Source organism: Myiozetetes cayanensis, unplaced genomic scaffold (assembly GCF_022539395.1).
Source record: "Myiozetetes cayanensis isolate MyiCay16 unplaced genomic scaffold, myiCay2020 scf23, whole genome shotgun sequence".
Lineage (NCBI taxonomy): Eukaryota > Metazoa > Chordata > Aves > Passeriformes > Tyrannidae > Myiozetetes > Myiozetetes cayanensis.
In genome coordinates, this window is record NW_026087445.1 from 10667101 (window position 1) to 10685274 (window position 18174).

An 18174-nucleotide genomic window follows, 5' to 3' on the forward strand; every position below is an offset into this window, starting at 1 on the left:
TAATGAGTCAAAACTTGCCAAGCTGGTCACAGAAAGCTGGAATGATGATGTTACAATCAAATTTTCAAACGATGTAACACACGGTGTCTCTCACTTCAAGAGCCACTTATAACACACCAGAAGACTTCAGCCTAGTCTTTCTGAAGATTGATTTCTCTCCTTGTATAGTGAGGAAAATATGGTACAAAGATGGGGAGTTCCACTGCACCCAGATGGGAGATTACATAGGTCACTTGCCTGTGCAAACAGACTGGCAGTTTCAAAGAACTGCTTTGCTAGTTTTGTCCATATGAAGATGTGGAAATAAGGGAAGTTATGGTGGTGTGTATCAGATTATTTTAAGATTTTAAAAATGTCTCCAACTAATAGAATAATTCTGATACCCTTTGCACTTAACACTTAGAAATTATTCGGTTTTTCTTTTAACTCCCTTTCTTTCTAGCTAACCTTATGATGCATTTTTGTTGCATGGATTTCAACTTTATTTAGTTCTGTCTAGGGATACACCATTGACCTTGGATAGTTCGTATTCATTTAAAGTTGCAATCCATGGCAATAATTACAGTGCCATAGTACAGTATGTGTGGTTAAACTTCAACTTATCTGCTTGTTTAGAGTTGCTCCCTAATAATGTAGAAAGGTTATTTCAGCAGAGATATCCAGTAAAAGAACTTAATTGCATAAACTAAAGTAATTCTCTTGAGACCCCCCCCCCCCACCTGGAGCACTGTATCCAGGCCACAGAGATGGTCAGGGGCTGGAGTCCCTCTGCTCTGGATGGGGTCTGGGATAGGTGGAGGTGTTCAGCCTGGAGTAGAGAAGGCTCTAGGGGGACCCTAGAGCTCCTTGCAGCACTTAAAGGGTCTCCAAGAGAGATGGAGAGGGACTTTGGACAAGGGTCTGGAGGAACAGAACAAGGGGGAATGGCTTCCCACTCCCAGAGGGCAGGGTTAGATGGGGATATTGGGAAGAAATTCTTCCCTGTGAGGATGGTGAGGCCCTGGCACAGGTTGCCTGGAGAAGCTGTGGCTGCCCCATCCCTGGAAGTGTTCGAGACCAGTCTGGATGCACCTTGGGGCAACCTGGGATAGTAGAAGGTGTCCCTGCCCATGGCAGTGGGTGAAAAGAGATGAACTTTTACGTCCCTTCCAACCAAATCATTCTAATTTTATGAATGCTCTGAAATATCTTCTCTCATCTTTGCTGGCACTTCTGAATTCAGCATCAAGGGAAAAACTGACTCAGAGATTGTATACTTGTTTAAAAAATGCTATAAAATACCATTCTTAGCAAAGCAGGAGATAGAAGGCGAAGATTTTGTGCAGAAGTTTTTTTAAGAAGGCTAAGGAATAAAAGTTTGTTTAGGTTAAAAAAACACAGTTCTATTTACTTGATCTTTGTGTACATGCAGCCATATTGTTTAACTTTTCATAATGCAGACTTCTTGAAACAGCTTTAGGGGAAGCTGGAATAGCCAGTGAACATGACATACTGAATTTATTCTCTTTCTGCTATAACCATGCAGAAAAAATGAAGCCTGACCCCATGGATGCTACATTTCAGGAATGGTATGAAATAGCATATTACAATTGTGCATCAGTTTAGGAAAAATTTAATATTAAATCAAAACTCAGTTGAACTATAGACAGAAACATTTCATTAAAATTTTGGGAAATGATATGGCTAATGACATTGTCTAAAGTAACATTACTTGTCTATGTGGCTTTTTCCACCAGAGGGTGCTGGCTGATTTATTAATATAAGTTATTTAAGGTGCTGTACATTACTGAAACCTAAAACAGGAACAAAAAACAAAACAGAACAAAACAAAGACTTCCAGTCTGTATTTTGACAGCTTCAAGAGGAGCAGATGCTGAGCGATTCCATTCTCGGCAAAGCAGGGTTTATACCCAGGATTTCAGAGGTTGTCCTGCTGTGCTGCATGAGACCTGCCTGGGCAGGAGACATCATCATTTTACAGTTCATAAGGTATCAGTTTGGAAACTCTAACTTGGAATCTCATAATCATTCAGATAAGAAGTAACTAGTCTTCAGACTCTTTTTTCCCCTGAATTCTTGTAGAAATGAGATTAACTGATGTATATTTTTTTAAAGAGGACTGTAGCCCATGAACTGCTGTTTTAATGTCCTGGCACAGTGATACAGAGAGGAAAACATTTTGCCAGATAATACTTTACTCTTGCTTTAGTGGGAGCTGATGGTGGAAGTTTTAGAGGAAAAGTGTGTGTAGTATGAAAGTAGTGACAGTAGTAATAGGACAAACTCAAAAATAGTCTGTTAAATGACTGGTGATTCACATGAAATTATTTTAATTCTTCAGCCTCTCTGAGGGGGAGAGAAATGTAGGGAAAATACCTTCCCATATAGTGCATTTGGCTTTGATGTGGTTATTGGAGTTGTATCAGTACTCACAAGCAAATCTCAAATCTTTGTCAATTTTTATAGTTTATTCTCAAATTGAATCTTTCTGCTTTGAAAAGCAAGCTTGTACAAGTTTAATTGGGCTGTCTGAAGATGTTTAAACTTTGATACTGATTGAAAACCTTTAGCAACCAGGAGACTGGAAAGATGCGTTCTCAACGTAGTTTGGGCATCGTGCAGTATCTTGGAGCTTCCTCCAGGTACTCTGACTTGGCTTTTGTTCTCTAACGTGCAAAACTGGAGCCCGGTGTGAGGGGTTGGATTTAGCCCTGCACTGAATGGGGCTTTTAGGGAACCTGTCAATCAGCGAAAGGTGCACTTTTCTTTCGCCTCGTATCTTCAAGTATCAATAAAGTATCTTCAAGAGGTCCACAAAGCCTTGTTTAAATGTCCTTGGAAGAACACACAGTATTCTGTCAGGTCACTGCCGGGGCCTGGAGCATCAACGCCCGGACCTGAACCCTGGCCCGGGTTCGGTGTGGGGGTTCCGAGAGGTTCGTCGATGGGAAGGGCAAAGCACAGCCGGTGCTGCCGCGAGGGGAGCGGATGGACGGCACCTCTCTGACCCTGCCCTCGGGGCTAGGTCGCGGACGGGAGGGAGCGTGGGCGCGGTGGTCTGCGGGACGGCCGGGCTATGCGGGACCCCGAGAGCCGGCCCCGCTCCCCCGACCCTTCCCCGGCCCCGCGGTCCGGCCGGACCCGGAGACCACAGCCGGGGCCGCCAGGGGGCGCCAAGAGCGCGGGCGGGGAGGGCGTGGCCAAGGCCGGCGCAGCGGCACCTGCGCTCGCGCCCTCCCGCCCCGCCCGCGCCCATTGGCGCGCGCTCCCGCGCGGGGCGACAGTTGGCTGGCGCGCGCGTCAGTCCGCGCGTTCCGGCTCCGCCCCCGCGGTCCCCGCCGGGCTGGGCCTCGTCCTCGGCGGCGGGAGCGGCACCGGCGAGGGCCAGATCGGCGGGTGCGGTGCTGAGGGCGCTTCCCCTGCACCCCTGTCTCGGTGCCGTCCCCGCGCCGAGAGGGCTTGTGGGCGACGCTGGGGGCTGCTGGCCTCGAGCAGGTGAGATACAGACAAGCCCCGCGTGCCCGGCAGGACAGGTGGGACCGGCCGCCGCAGCCCCTCGCCCGCCCGCCGCCGTCCCCTGCTGCGGGCGCAGCTCCGTGGCGCCATGCCGAGCCGGGCGCCCACCCTCCGGGGGCGCCGCTTGCAGGAGGCCGGCGGCTGTCGGGCCCCCGAGGGGCGGTGCGAGGCGCGGCCCTATCGCCGCCGGCCGTGCCGGGCCCGGGCCGCCTCCTGCGGGGCGCGGCAGGTGCGCGGGCGGAGGGCGCCGGTCTCTGGCTGGGCCGGGCGGCGCCTCTCACTCCGCGGTCGCCCGCCGTGTTCCGCGGCCTTTCTCGGCAGGGCCCTTGGCCCCCGCCCGCCGGGCGATGACGCTCCGGTGCGGCCCTGCCCGCCGGCGGGGGCTCCGTGCGGACACGTGGGGCTGGTGCTTCGCGGTGCGAGGCCGGCGGACAGCGGAAATAGCTTTGGTACGGGTATGGGTTGTGGGGAGAGGTCTCCCTCTCCTCCAGCGGTCTTTAGGAATAAAGTTGAAAACTGTTTGTATATCATGGGGGTGATACCGTGCAGGTCGTGTTGAGAGCCTTGGTTGGCTGAGTTCTGTTTTCAGATCACTTCATACAGTTTTTGGTCTGGCTCCAGGAGGCTTCAGTCATTCTGGGACTTTGGCACGTAGTGGAGAAGGAACCGTTGCTGAAATTCTCGGTTGTGGAAGTGCATCAGGCCCTTTGTCTGCAGCCTGTTGTTCTTAACAAAACAGAGCATATGTAGTCTCTTGTCTTACCGATTACTGAAAAAAAATGAAATTTTTGTTGGTCTCTCTAAAATATGGACAGGTATGTTTTGCCTAAAGACATACGAATGTAGCAATCTCTAGCCTTTTACGTCCAACAGATGCTTTTAAAGTTAGATTTTTTTTTTCTCATGTTGACCGTGCCTAATAGTAATTTTTCATGTGTGAGTAGGACAGGAAGACTCTAAAGGATAGAACTACACACACTTGTTTGTTTGTTTTTTGTATGTTGCCCATCCGATATGGTGTAGCACCAGTTTGAAGAAATGTATTACAAAACTTCTTAAACCAAGTTATTTTATTCATATTTCTGTTTATGTGCCTTGCTTTAGTAAAGGGGTGACATCTCAAAGTTAGGGTGGGCATTAATTACAGGCTTTGTCCTTTACTAAAATGCTACATCATGCAGGATGGACAACATGCATTATGTCAGTCATTTTGGTTGAAATACTGAAGTGGATGCTAACTCATTTTTGACTTGTCATTTTGATTCTTACATGATTTCTTTCATGAACATTTGCTCATGCAGGGAATACCTACTGGATGTGTTTTGGGTGTGTAAAGAGAATACTGTTCTTCCAGCAAAAGATACCTGCAATTCCTACTGGCATCAAAATAAGCTATTTAAAGTCTTGAAGATACATTTTTTTCAATGTGGAGGTTCCCTAAGAATAGAAGGAAAATAGAGACTGTGGTAGAGGCAGTAGTAACGCCACGTGATCTGCAGTGATTTTTAGCTTTCAAAGCAACATAGGCTTTAATGGGATTTTCATGTCAGTTTCTTTATGAAAGTAGCTATCTTTGAGATTATTTTCTTCTCATTTGATGTATAATTTTGTTAAACATCAGGTGTTACAAAAGTTGGTGTAAGGCAAAAGAGGAAAAAAGGGAAGAGCTATGCCTAATATGCCTAAACATTAGCAAAATAAGTTACCAAAACAGTATTTTTCTCAGATTTGCGGCTCACCATGTTTGATGGAAGAGCTATAACGTTATTTGCTGATACAAAGATAGAAAAACTACTGTATTTGGGTTTGTGTTCATTCTGCTTTGTTTAGTTAAGCCTTGAGGAAAATGTGAGAATGAGCAGCATTTACCATTCATAAAGCACCTTGAAAGAAGTGAGTAGAACCAATATGCAGCCCATATTGGCTTGGACCTTGTGTTGACTGACCAAATGAGGGAGAGTTACAGACACATATTTGGAGTATATCTAGTTATGAAATTCATAATATCTTACTCTTCCCTCTGTGGTATATTCTTTTCTTTTGTTTGCGAGTTTGTCACATACCAGTGAAACTAGAATGGGGAACTAGCTGTGAAAGTTGAGGAGAGGTAAAAATAAAAATACCAGAGTGCATGTATTAGGTGAACAGTCCTCAGTTACAGAAGAACTGAGTTGTAAAGCAAATGTCACTGTAATCCTGTTTCCTCTTATTTGCAGGAATGTCATGCTTTTAAACAAGAGATAAACCTGCTGAATAGCCAGAGCTAGACCTAACAAAGGACTAATGGAGGAGTGTACCAAAATGGGTTGAGTGCACAGCTGCCTTATTCTACTGTAAGTATGCAACTGTATTTGAAGTTATAGGTATTTTTATATTTTCGCTTACACTTGATACCAGATTGCAGAGATTACTGTCAGTTCTCTTCTGATAGAGAACTTAAGATATTTTTCTTTTCCTGTAACTGTTTCATGGAGATTCCCTTAAGGTATAACTTCCCTAAACATATATCTTGGCCTTCTAACCTATACAAGTTTGTAGACTTAAGAAGGGTGGTGACTGCTGACAGAGGACTTGGCGGGAGAGAGTGCTGCAGCTCTTCTCTTGATATGGATCAAGATGGTATTGGGTTCTTCACTTGGGGGGTTTTATTATGTATTATTTGGGTTTTTGTTGAGGACATGTATTGCTTTTGTAGTTACTGTTGTTAACCTAGAAATATTTTTCACTTTGTTCCCTTTGACATGCAGAAGTGCTTTCCTCCTCCTTGTGTTCATGTTATATTGACATGGAGTCATTTCCAGTTAATATATGATGACTCTTGTTTGCATGGTCATAAAGGGTTAGGATAATGTAAAGTGTCGCAGCAGAACTCCCACCTGCATTGTGGGAAAGAAGTGGCTGCTGAAATAGCAATGCAATGTTCTTTCAGGAAAGTAAGACTGGCAGTTCAAGGATGGTACTTGTAAAAAGTGTCAACGGGAGGCTAGATTGTGAAATCTGATGTGATAGCTTGCTTGAATTCTTGTGTGTTCTGTAGTCGACACGTCTTCACACAATCATATGTTGGAATGAGGGTTGCTTCCAGACCAACTAATTCTAAACCAATCTTCTGACATGCAGCTCAAGATCCTGTGAGATAGTTAATAATTTTGAAATAGTTTTTGACAGTTTAGGAGCATTATAACAGCCATCTTGTTATGAAATTGTGCATGCAGCTCTTAAACTAGGAGATTGAGACATTGCATTCATTATAATTTTGAAAAATAAGATGACCTTCTTTTTATTCAACTTGTAGAATGGTAGCTTATCTTTTTGGTGTAATGATTGCCACAGATACCATTGTATCCAGGTTGCCTACGACAGTTATTTTGAAAAGCTGGAATTTGGCTTGTGGGGCAACCAACAAAGGGGTCCATGGCAGTCTAGCATCACACCTGACTGGTCAAGTAAAGTGTATCCTAAAAGCCTGACTATACTTTGGGTGTTGTTTTTAACGTGCTGTTAGGTATAATTAAAATAAGTTGTGTATTCATAATACCCAAGAGTTTGGGACATGGATTCTGAAGTTGTTTCTTAAACTCATGACAGCAGCTGCTTCCCTGCTCACAGTTGAACTCATATCAGTAAGTGCACTGGAGAGGTGGAAGCAAGAGAGTTGGGAGAATTTTAGTATGGGAAATTAACAGAGAATCTGCTTTTCCTGAGTTTGACTTGACCCCTTGACAGCTGCTGGGAGTTGCTGCACGAATCAGTTTTGCAGCCTGTTTACTCAGGAATGATGCATGTTATAGATAAATGGTATTTGCTTCAGTGATTTCAATTTGTGGTCAGCTGAATTAATCCACAGTCCCTTAACAATATTTGTAGTGTGTTTAGTTAAAATCCTACTTCTATCTATTGAAGAATGCCAAGTCTAGCGATCCTAGATCTGGGACTCACTTTGCTAGTTTTGCTCACCTTCCATGTTTGTGCTGGTAGTGTAACAGTCACTGGTGTAAGCTTCTGCACTAAACTTGGGTATGCTGTTTGCCTTCAAAAGATATACCAACATTGGATCTTGTCACAGCCCAATATAGGGATTTATGTACTAAATTATGAATTTTATTTCCCCTACATTTTCATTATTCATCATTAACTATAGTAACAAGTTTCTCAGAAAAGAATGTGCATGAAAAATGTGCATGCTAAATTGTCCATGGTGTATTTTATCTATAGGTGGTACTGTTGCCTAAAGCATAATGAAATATATTAGGGACTTTTGGGTGAAGTGGATATTGGAAATACACAAAACTGTTTTCTTACAAGGATCTTTAAAAAGACATCACTTTTATATGACTACTCTTCTGTAGCCTAATTGCTTTTTTCTTAATAAACTGTTAGTAGGAAATGATTCTTTAAATTCAGGCATTTTTCATGTTGTACAAAATGTCCACTAAGGTCTAATGTTGAATTACTTCAGAAGGACTTTTAGAAATTAAAAGAGCTTTTTTCTATAAAGCATTATGAGGGTTTACACAGCTCCACTGTCCAGTCTCAGATCTGTGTTTGTGCATGAAGCCTATGTGGTGAAAAAGCTCTGATGGCAGACAGAAGGTTGCTGTTTTTTGAAGGAAGTGGGGTTCACATGGATGATTTCTGCCGTTACTCTGGAAGATGCAGTCTTTTTCTCTCCACTTTGTAGAAATTATATATGAGAAATGGGGGCTGAGAGGTGATAGTGGATGGGGCATAAGTAAAAATATGTACTGTTTGTACCTCGGGGAGGGCATGCTGTCAGGAATAAAATGATCTTGTACTAGTGTTGCTCACTGCTTCTGAGGTTTGTGCGTTAACATTTCTCTGGGTTAGCAAGTGCCCGTGTAACACTCAGCAGCTGCTGCTTGGAAAGATGTAAAGAAATTCTCCTCTCAAAATCCTTTCAGGATGGCTTGCTCTGTCCCTGCAGTGACAAACAGCTGGTTCAGAAGGAGTTTGAAATCCTTTTGAATTTACTTTTTTTCTGGATTTAGTATTAAAATGATGATACTAAACAAAAGAAACTGTGTGAGGGGGAAATGGTATGTAATATCTAGGTACAGAGAACAAGCAGTGCGTGGTTTTAGATACTGTGATGCTAATTGCCTTTTGGTCTTTATTACCAATAAAACAAAGAGACTGGACTTCTCCCCACCCCTCAGCCGGCCCCTAAGAGCCTCTGGGCAGAAGCTGGACGTGATGTAGCTGGTGATACAAGTTTCGCATCGGCAGCTGATTGCAAGCACAGAGGCAGAAATAGAACCCTGTTATTGTTTGATTCTGTTTTCATAATAGAGTCCATTTTCCTCTTTCAGTATGTTAGCTAGGTGTGCTAGCATATTGCCATTTGTATCTACGCCCACAGCATCTGAGTGTGACTTTGTCGTTCACCAAGGAAAGAAAGGTTATAATGGTGAACATCTGGAGGAATAGTTTAGGAGTGAAGAAAGAGGAAAATTAATGCAATGATGAAAAACAATTCAGAACTGAATATGACCTCTATATGGTCTATTGTAAATGTATCCTTACGCTAGGCATTGCCAATGAAGTGCAGTAGTGCATTGTTGGTGTTGTGGGAGGTAGGTGCTTTTTGTATTCTTCATTCCCTCATCTTGACGGCTAACCTTTCTGATGCCCAATACCAAATTCTGGAAGACATACCCTCTGAGGAGCAGCAGAGGGCTTTGTGATTGTGTAGGTTGGAGAAAAGGAGGTTGAGTGGCAACCTCATTGCTCTCTTCAGCTTCTTGAGAGGGGATGTGGAGAAGGGAGGTGCTGATCTCTTCTGCCTGGGATCAAGGGACAGGACATAAGGGAATGGTTCAAAGTGGCACCAGGGAAGGTTCAGTCTGAATATCAGTAAGCATTTCTTCACTTGAGAGAGTGGTCACACCCTGGAACAGGCTTCCCAGAGAGGTGGTTGGTTCTCCACGCCTGTGTTTAAGGGCCTTTAGTGATACCCTTAATAACATGCTTTTGGTCATCCCTGAAACAGTCAGGCAGTAAGACTAGATGATCACGGTACATCCCTTCCAACTGGAACTCTATTCTACTCTAAATTTATTTAAAAAAAAAAAAAAAAAAAAAAAAAAAAAAAAAAAGGCAAACCCAACTGGTAACTTTCATTGGCTCCAACCAATTTTATCAGTGCCCAGGCAATGACCCAGTGCTCTTTAATTATGTTCACTGAACCAGTTGTCCAGCTAATTTAAACTTAAGAAAGAACAGTTATATTTTGGTAAAATACTCAAGTATTTTTTCCTAAAAGGATGCTGCAGCTGTCAGTTCATGACTCAGTGGTATTAGGAAAACCATAACCAACTATTGAAAATAGTAAGTAAATGGGGTATGAAATCAGCTAAGCCAGTTAACTTGTCTAGCTCAGTATTGTTTCCTCCAACAAGAAAATCAGTAAGAACAATGATCATCAGTGGTTACTGACATGGTTTGTCTTCTGTTTGCTGAGAGGTGTGTGAACAGTCACTAACTTCCTGAGATTGCTCTGCTGGCATTCAGAAATTAGGCCAGAGGTGATATCTGTGCTTAAGAGTCTCAGTGAGTTTCTTGTGAGTTGGGTAACTAGTACCGAATGAAGTTATGCATATTACTAACAGCAATGTGAAATTTGCATTTTTGCTTTCAGAGAATGTCACTTCTGTGCATAAATAACAAAATTTGACAAATGCTGGTAAAATAATGGCTATAGGGATTACTTCTGTGCTTGGTTTTGATGGTGTTTTTGTTTTTTTCCAGTTTAGTTGTTCTTGCACTGTCTTCAGTTTTGCTTCAGAGAGCGCTACGTATCTCAATGGGTTTGTTAAGCTGGCAAAGAACAGACAACCTCTGGTGGTATGTATGTTTGCATCCTGATTTATCCACTTTGTTTCTGGCAGACTGAATGAGATCTACTGCAATGTGCGTGTGAACCCTCTGTGCAAACAGATAAGATGTTTTCGTTGTTTTGATTTTTAGCACTGCTTGTGTAATGCATAATTTTAATTGTTAACCTGAGCAAGTTGAAAGAAATTGTAAGAATTAAAAGCTATGAAAAGAAGTTATATATCATTTTAGTAACTTTTTACCTTTTATTGCCAACATATTGGACCTTTGATAATTTTCAGAATTTCAGAAATTTTTAAAGTCTTTTTGGAGGGAAATATTGCAAGCATGGGGGAGCATTGTTTTTAATACCTTTCTCTATGTTGTCTGACAGCCTCTTATTACGGTTGGCTTAGTATTACCTCCTGTGTTACTCTGTGTGCAGAGTAATACTTTCTGAGATAGCAGATGTGGAAATACTTCAAATGACCCGATGGATTTAACTTAAAAGGATAATTACTCTCTCTGACTTTCCTCAAGGCAGCAAAAAAAACGGGTGTGTAGAGAAGGATTTTTTTTGTAGGTAGATCTTGGGGAAACCTCTGCACAGAGGAAAAAGCGGTGCATTTGTAATGCTTTTGTTATATTTCAGACATTTGGGGGAAAAAAAATCTATTTTGATGCTTTCTAGAATGAACGTTTTTAGCCTTGCAAGCTTTATGTATGTACTGAATGCTGAAAGGCAAAAGTACATTGGTGCTTTTGGTTTCAGATATTAGAGCACTTCTGTCTCATTTGGATATAATGAACATTAAAATTTTGAGTAAAACTGAATTTAGGCAGTATGGAAGTTCACATGTGGGATTTTTCTTTCCCTTTTCGGAGCATTTTGGAGCCCCCACACCCTAACTGGAAAGCCTAGTCAAAAAGACAGGTAAGGACGACACAAGTATATTTTTGTGGCCCTGATGTAAATGCCACATATTAAAGAAATTACGTCTACAAAATTACTTTCCACTTCAGTATCTCTAAGGACTATTAAAAGGAGCAATTCCAGACCTAGAAATACTTTGCAGTGTGTTAGTGTTCAAAATATGAGTTAATTTTATCAGGACACAAGATAAAGGAAGTTGCTTCTTGACTTGCCTAACAGGAGATTTTGGCATTATTTGAAGCACAATTACTGCCTTGTTTCATGTGAGACAGTGGGGAGACAGCTTTTTGTCTTTGTAGGGATAAGGAGTTAAGACCTTTCTAAAGAGAGTAAAATAAGAGGTTATTTTTATTCTCAGCTGTTTGCATTTCCAGCATTTTCCTATTGGTGTAATCAGTGTTGTGGGAAGGACCAAGAATGCAGAGGGAGATGCAGCAGTATCCCTCATTGTATATTTGAGCAACTACAGATTTTGCTGACAGAGTCCATGTGCAGCAGTCAAAGGCAGTGGTGGCCATGGAACTTGTCTGTGTGTGCTATTGGGAATGATGGAACCACCCTGCTGTTTGTTTGCTCAGTTTAGAGAGAACCAGAGCTTGATCTGACTTGGTAGTTGTGTAAGCAGTTCTTGGTAGCCTGTAGTTTCGGGATGCATACTGCCTGGCAGGGTCTTCATATATAACCTAATTCAACGTAAATGACAAATAATACTCTCTTTTCCCCATAATTCTGGATTTGAGTGGAAGTAGGGATAAGGACTTGTCATGGCTTTAGCGATATTTGGTTGTACTCCTTTACAGTTTGGTACCCGAAAAAGAAAAGAGAATCTGTCTCCTGAGATAATCTTGTTTCATAAGTTCTTTGCTCTGAGAAAGAAAAATGAAATCTCTTTTATGGAGTGGCTTTTGTGTGTGGGTGTAGTGTGGTGTTTTTATAAATTTCATTTATTTCCCCAAATACATTTGCTTTGCAGGAATTTCTGTTTTCAACCACTGCTGGCTGAGCTGAAACTTTCTGCATCTTGGGGAGAGCATGTATAAAAGGAATGACTTCATGGCCAATGTGATGGTCACCTCTGCCACTCCAGAGGTACAGTTCCTTGGAGTTTATTAGTTCCTATATCAAAATGGAAATTTTGACTTTTTTCAGCTTTCACAGAAGCCGTTTCCACTACTAGTCAAATGCCACACCATTCATAAGGAAAAGGACTGGCATGACAGCAGAGTAATTTTAGAACACTCTGTGGTTCTTAGTGTTACAGACACTTTTTTTTGTCATTGTTGATGATGATTACTCATTTTGATTAGTTTTAAATAGCATTTTTGACCTGTTATTCTGTAACTTAGAGCAGCCATTTATTATTTTTGAGTTAAGAGCAATGTAATGTACCATCAGTATTGAGCCAGTCAGAAATATCCAATTGTATTTTTTCTTCTTTTTTTTTTCAATTTACTAGTCTACTAGTAAGAAACTGCTCTAAGATTTTGTTGATGTTAAACTTTTGTATCCTTTGCAGACCATGCAGCTTTTTTGTGCTGCTTCCAGAAACTGCCCCATTCTGTGTTGAGCTGCAGTGCACAGCTCCATGAGAACCAAGGGAGCATGTCGTGGTTTTGCTCTGGGTCAATTTGCTCTTACACCCCCTACACAATTATTTTAAGTCGAGAGAAGGTTTATGCAGGCAAAAGAGACTTGATTTGGGAAAATAATATTAGCATTTATTACTAACAAGTTAAAACTAAAGAACTATATCTACAATAATTCTACTCAAGTAAAAGTACTATGTCTTTACAGAAACACTTCTCCCCCCTTTACATCAGTCCAAGGAAGAGAAGCAGTCTCTTTCTCCATTCTTGGAGCTCCAGGTCTCTTCAGTAACTCTGCAGCACTCTTGTCGCAGCTGGAACTCTTTTTTTTTTCTCTCTTGCTCTATGTTGGCCTCCAGGGCTGGGCCTAACCCCCTCCTGGGCTAAGACCGGAGGCTGGGGGCTTACCCAGGCCCTGAAGGTTTTTCTTCCAAAGGGGACACTTGCCTACCATGGATCTTCACCACAGGGTTACAGGGGATAATGGCTTATGAGTCCACTCCTGTTCCCTGTGAGGTCCCTCCCCACGGGAGAACAGTCCTTGAATAGACCTCTCCGACATGGGTCTAGCATGGATCCCTCACTCGGATCCCAAGCTTACCCCAGCCACTCTCGCTCCAGCATTAAGCCTTTCTCTCAGGGTCATAAATCTTCAGCAGCAGTATGGATCCCACACACGGATCCCAACATCCCACCTGAGCTGTCTCGCTCCAGCGTAGGTTCTCTCAGGGTCACAAATCTCCAGCACCAGCAGCATGGATTTCTCACTGAGATCCCAAGCTTACCCGAGCCGTTTTCACTCCGGCGTAAGCCTCGTTCCTTTCAGGGTTATAAGTCTTCAACAGGACTCTGCCTCATTTCAGTCCTATTCATGAAGTCTCTGCTTCCTGGTACATCCACAAGCTCCTTTGTGAGCTGCATGGGGTCCTCACCCCAACAATCTTTCACAGGTAGCAGGGATTTATTTTTCAGTCTTTTCCCTGCTGAAGAGAGAGAGTGAAAGGGGGAAGAAACAGCCCCCCCCTTTGAACTTTTCTTCTCTCTCCTACGGTTACCAGCTTTGACCTTGGAGGTCCCTTATCTCTGTGCTGGAATTCTTCTGCAGCAGTTTCTGTCCAAGCAGTCAGTCCTCTAAAGTTTTTTTTTTTTCCTCCACTCTCTTACAAGAGAGAGAAGGGGGGCTTCAGTGCCACACCTGCCCCCAGCCCAGACCGGGAGAGGAGGGGGCCTTGGCCCACTCAGGGCCTGCCTCCTCTCCTACATGGCTGCCACTTCTAATTTCAACTGCACAACCCACCTTCTCTTCCGTTTTTCTTAAATATGTAATTAGCAAAGGCGTTACTGAGAGTTTTGATTGGCTTTTTGTCCGGAAATCCACCTGGACAAAACCATCCTCAAGACCAGGGACTAGCTGGTGGGCAAAACCATGACAGAGCGCTGCTTGGGAATTACTGCCCCACTGAGCTTTTCTGGTTTTTCTACTTCCTTCTAATATTATGATGAAATATTATAAATCAGCTACAGTAAAGCTTACCCAGTAAAGCACGCATTTTAAATGTGGGATTGGTGGTACTTTTCTCCAGCTTTAAGATGGAGACTTACACTGCATATATATTTTAGAGTTGGGTGCACCATGGATTTTTAAAGGAGCATATTCATAATGCATTATATATTTTTTCTTTTTCCAGACTTAGTCAAATCTTGTGAAGACCCTTTTCAGTTTCTCATTGCCAGTTTTGGGGTTTTTTTTTCCACATTAAATAAATGAAATGAAAATCCATAGTCTGCAACAAGTGTACACTGTTTTCCAGGTTGTTGAATATATAATAAACATCACTTACCTATGCATAATTCTCTGCTGATTAACATATTTCTAGTTCTTGTAACAACTGTCTTGTAACTAATTATTTATCATTGCAAGGACAGTCTGTGCTTAATGGCTAGAGCGTAATGGCTTTGGAATGATGAACCACATGAAAAATCTTTGGAAGTCTAACAAGACTATTAATCTTGATCCTTTACCCACACATCTGTAGATACTGAGGCAGTGCTTCTCTTTCTGAATGCTGACTTTGCACTTGCATGATACAGCATACCTGTCTGCCTTTCTACTAATGCCCCTTTATTCTCTTCTTGGGTTTGATCAGCACAAATGTCAGGCTTCCAATCAGTAGTTTCCCAGTTAAATTTCAGGATGTGTCAATTTTTTCCTTGTTTATAATGTTGGGGGTAGAGCAGCTTGACTTGGATCTACCCACTCTTTACCTTGCATATTTAGTTTAAATATTAAGCCCTTTTATTTAGCTTGTGATTTTAAAAGTGGTTTGCTAAAGCTGGAAGTTTTGTAGAGCTAAAATTGTATGTCACTAAAGTCTGCAGAAGAAAGTCAGAAAGATTTGCAAACAGTGCTAAACCAAATTTTACAATTTGGTGTCTGAAACTTTTTGAAGTTCACACATTTTATTGTCATTACTTAGTATTTTTACACATATTTATTTTCTGAATTTGAGATGCAATTCATCATTCTGCAGATAAGCTTACTATTTTTTCTTTGTAGGGTAGCAGCAGCTCAGATTCTCTGGAAGGACGAAGTTCAGATTATGCCAATAAAAGCTACGATGCAGTTGTATTTGATGTGTTGAAAGTAACTCCTGAGGAGTTTGCTGTAAGTAGAAATGTTATTTTTTGCATTTAAGCTTATATAACATTCAGGGCTTGCAGGGTACAAAAAAAAAAATCTATAAAACCTTTTTGCTTAAAAAAAAATATTTTAAAATGAACTTCCAGTGTTCTTGAAAACAAATTTCTGATTATGTCAACTTTAGCCAAATAAACATGTCTTTGGGTATAATCACTTGGCACTGACCTGACACAGCATATTTGTTATTCTGTGTGAAACCATTTGAATTTTTACTATTGTTTTAGAAAATCCTAGCATAGGTTTAAACATGTTACTTACAGAATCATAAAATCCTAAAAGTTGGAAAAGACCTGCAAGATCATCAGGTCCAACCTTTGACCTAATACCACCACGCCCACTTAACACAGTCTGATTCAGTTTTTTTTAACTGAAACCACAAATACTCATGTTTTCTGCTGAAACATTAGTTTCTCAGAAAAATCAGTTTCTTAAAAGCAGGGAAGAAGCTTGTAGAGAGGAAACAACTGGCATTCCTTAATACCAGTTTTTCAGTGCTAAACTGATAATAGAACTTCAGTTTTGGTAAACATTCAGTGCAATTCTTGTCCTTGCCCCTTGTTTTTAATTTGCGTGTTAACTTGCTGGGGAGCAGGAAGGAGTGAGGATAAAAGCTACTGCACCTAGTTGAATGTTTTCATTAACATTCTAAGGATCAAAATGATGTTTTGTTATTTGCCAAATGTTCGTATAATACGTGTTCACCAGAAAAGTCTTTGAGATAGGCCTACCTTATGCCTTTAAGTTTATCACTTTGGAACAGATTCTTGTGGGTCTTTTTTAACACTAATACACAGTACACAGATGAGAGCTGTTAGGTAAAATTATAAAAATACTTGGATGGCAAATCTGCATCAACTCAGTTAAAAATCATTCCTATTTGTCCAAGTTCAGATGATTCATGGCCAATGACCACCTTCAGAAATTAACAGAGCCATAATTTAGACAGGACTGTAAAATCATATGAAAACAGATATGCCTGATTTCATCACAATATGAATATTAAGTCCAAAGACAGCCCAGAACATAGAGTGTAGTCCTACATTTGTGGTTAACCTGGAAATGTATCTGTAAAATGATCAAGTCAAGATAAGGTTGCTTGTAACTTCAAACTCAAAATAGAAAACAAATAGTTTTCTATTCCAACTAGTGTTGATTTGAGATGAAAACTTGTTGATGAGGGTCTTGATTTAATGCTACACTTTAAAAACATACCTGTATGTAGCCACACCCCCTTAATATCATTGTAATGTATTCTTTAACTCTCAATTCCAAACTTCTGTAAGCTGCTTTTCTCTCTAGTCCCATTTGCCACCTGTAGCCATGAGCAAAACAAAGACCTCCCCCAACCTGCAGAGAAACTAGAAATTTAATTGTGCGTCTGGGGACTGAAAGTCTCTGTATGACCCCCTTAAAGCATATTCCAGTCGTAACTAATTAACACATAATAATTTATTGCCTTTCAACCCAGTGAATGTCAAATGTATACCGCTCTCTGTGTGAAAGGCAAATCATTCTTCCTGCCGTTACTGTCCAGATTCTTCATTACATAAGAGGAAGACTCTCAAGCACAGATTTTTCCCCTGACTGGCGCAGGTACTGAAATTCTTCACCTGGGGACAACCAGGAAGTAACATGATGCCTTCTCAAGATACGGTGTTTCTGCTTGTGTATCAGCCTGAAGCAAGGGGGCCAAACTCAGGCTGGTCAGTTCTGGTCTGTGAGGAACATGCGGATGGTTTGTAGTTACTGAAGGGCAGATGGAAATATGTCATTGTTAGCTCTTCATATTACATGATTTAAAATTATGTCTTCGTTTCAGAGTCAGATAACACTGATGGATATGCCAGTATTTAAAGCTATACAGCCTGAGGTAGGTTTTCTTAAACTGTCTGCTTACATCTTTGGAATTCAGTGCCTGAGAAAATGTAACCATTTAAATAATACTTTTTTATTCAAAAATGCTCACCTTCTTGCACTGCACTAATATTCTTCTAGGCTTATTGCTTGTTAGCACTGTGAATCTGTACGCCAGCCTGAGTTACTTTGATTTGTTGTCTGTTGCCAAAGGAGATAACTGCTTTTCTGGAAGTCTTCCTCTCCTGCTTTGGGTTGAGTGTTTCTTCAGGATAAATTTATCAAATATAAAAATTCTTTACTCTCCCTTCTGGTGCTGTTTTTCAGTGCACCTCTGATTTCAGAGTTTGACTGATGCCTCTGGCCATAACCTGTATTTTAGGCTGCATCAGCCACTTGGTAAGCTTTTCAATTTGTACAGTCATGTTTAAGATACAGTTCTGAGGGAGTAAATCTGCCCAAGCCCTTAAAAGTTAATGTCTTAGTGTCCTTTAAGTTTTTAATGTCTTAAGAAAGAAACTCGAGGCCTGTTGAAAAAAAGCAATGAAAGTTAACATAGGCATTTGAAAATTAAAAATAAGAACTTCAGAAATGAGTGAAGATAGTTATCAGAATATGATAAATTTGCATAAAAATGTCATCAGTATTTTGATTAAATAAATTTATTTACTGCAGAGGGTACAAGAATCAAATGATTCCTCCTTCAGGGGCTTCAGTATAAGAACATGTCCTTAGATCCATTATGGTTT

General features: G+C 41.3%; 1 protein-coding gene across 6 annotated transcripts in view; it reads left to right on the forward strand.

Annotated features, from left to right (window-relative positions):
- The first annotated feature begins 3327 nt into the window (after positions 1-3327).
- RALGPS1 (Ral GEF with PH domain and SH3 binding motif 1) overlaps positions 3328-18174 on the forward strand; it is an 88938-nt gene continuing 74091 nt past the window's right edge. For 3 of the 6 annotated variants that reach the window (XR_007629442.1, XM_050320060.1, XM_050320064.1), the window contains exons 1-6: positions 3328-3495; positions 5733-5849; positions 10285-10380; positions 12258-12373; positions 15428-15535; positions 17391-17441. Coding sequence is in view for 5 of the 6 variants with exons in the window: in XM_050320060.1 (XP_050176017.1) it covers positions 12317-12373; positions 15428-15535; positions 17391-17441 (216 nt within the window). In the remaining variant the exon portion in view is untranslated. The other 3 variants (XM_050320061.1, XM_050320063.1, XM_050320065.1) reach the window with 3 other exon arrangements.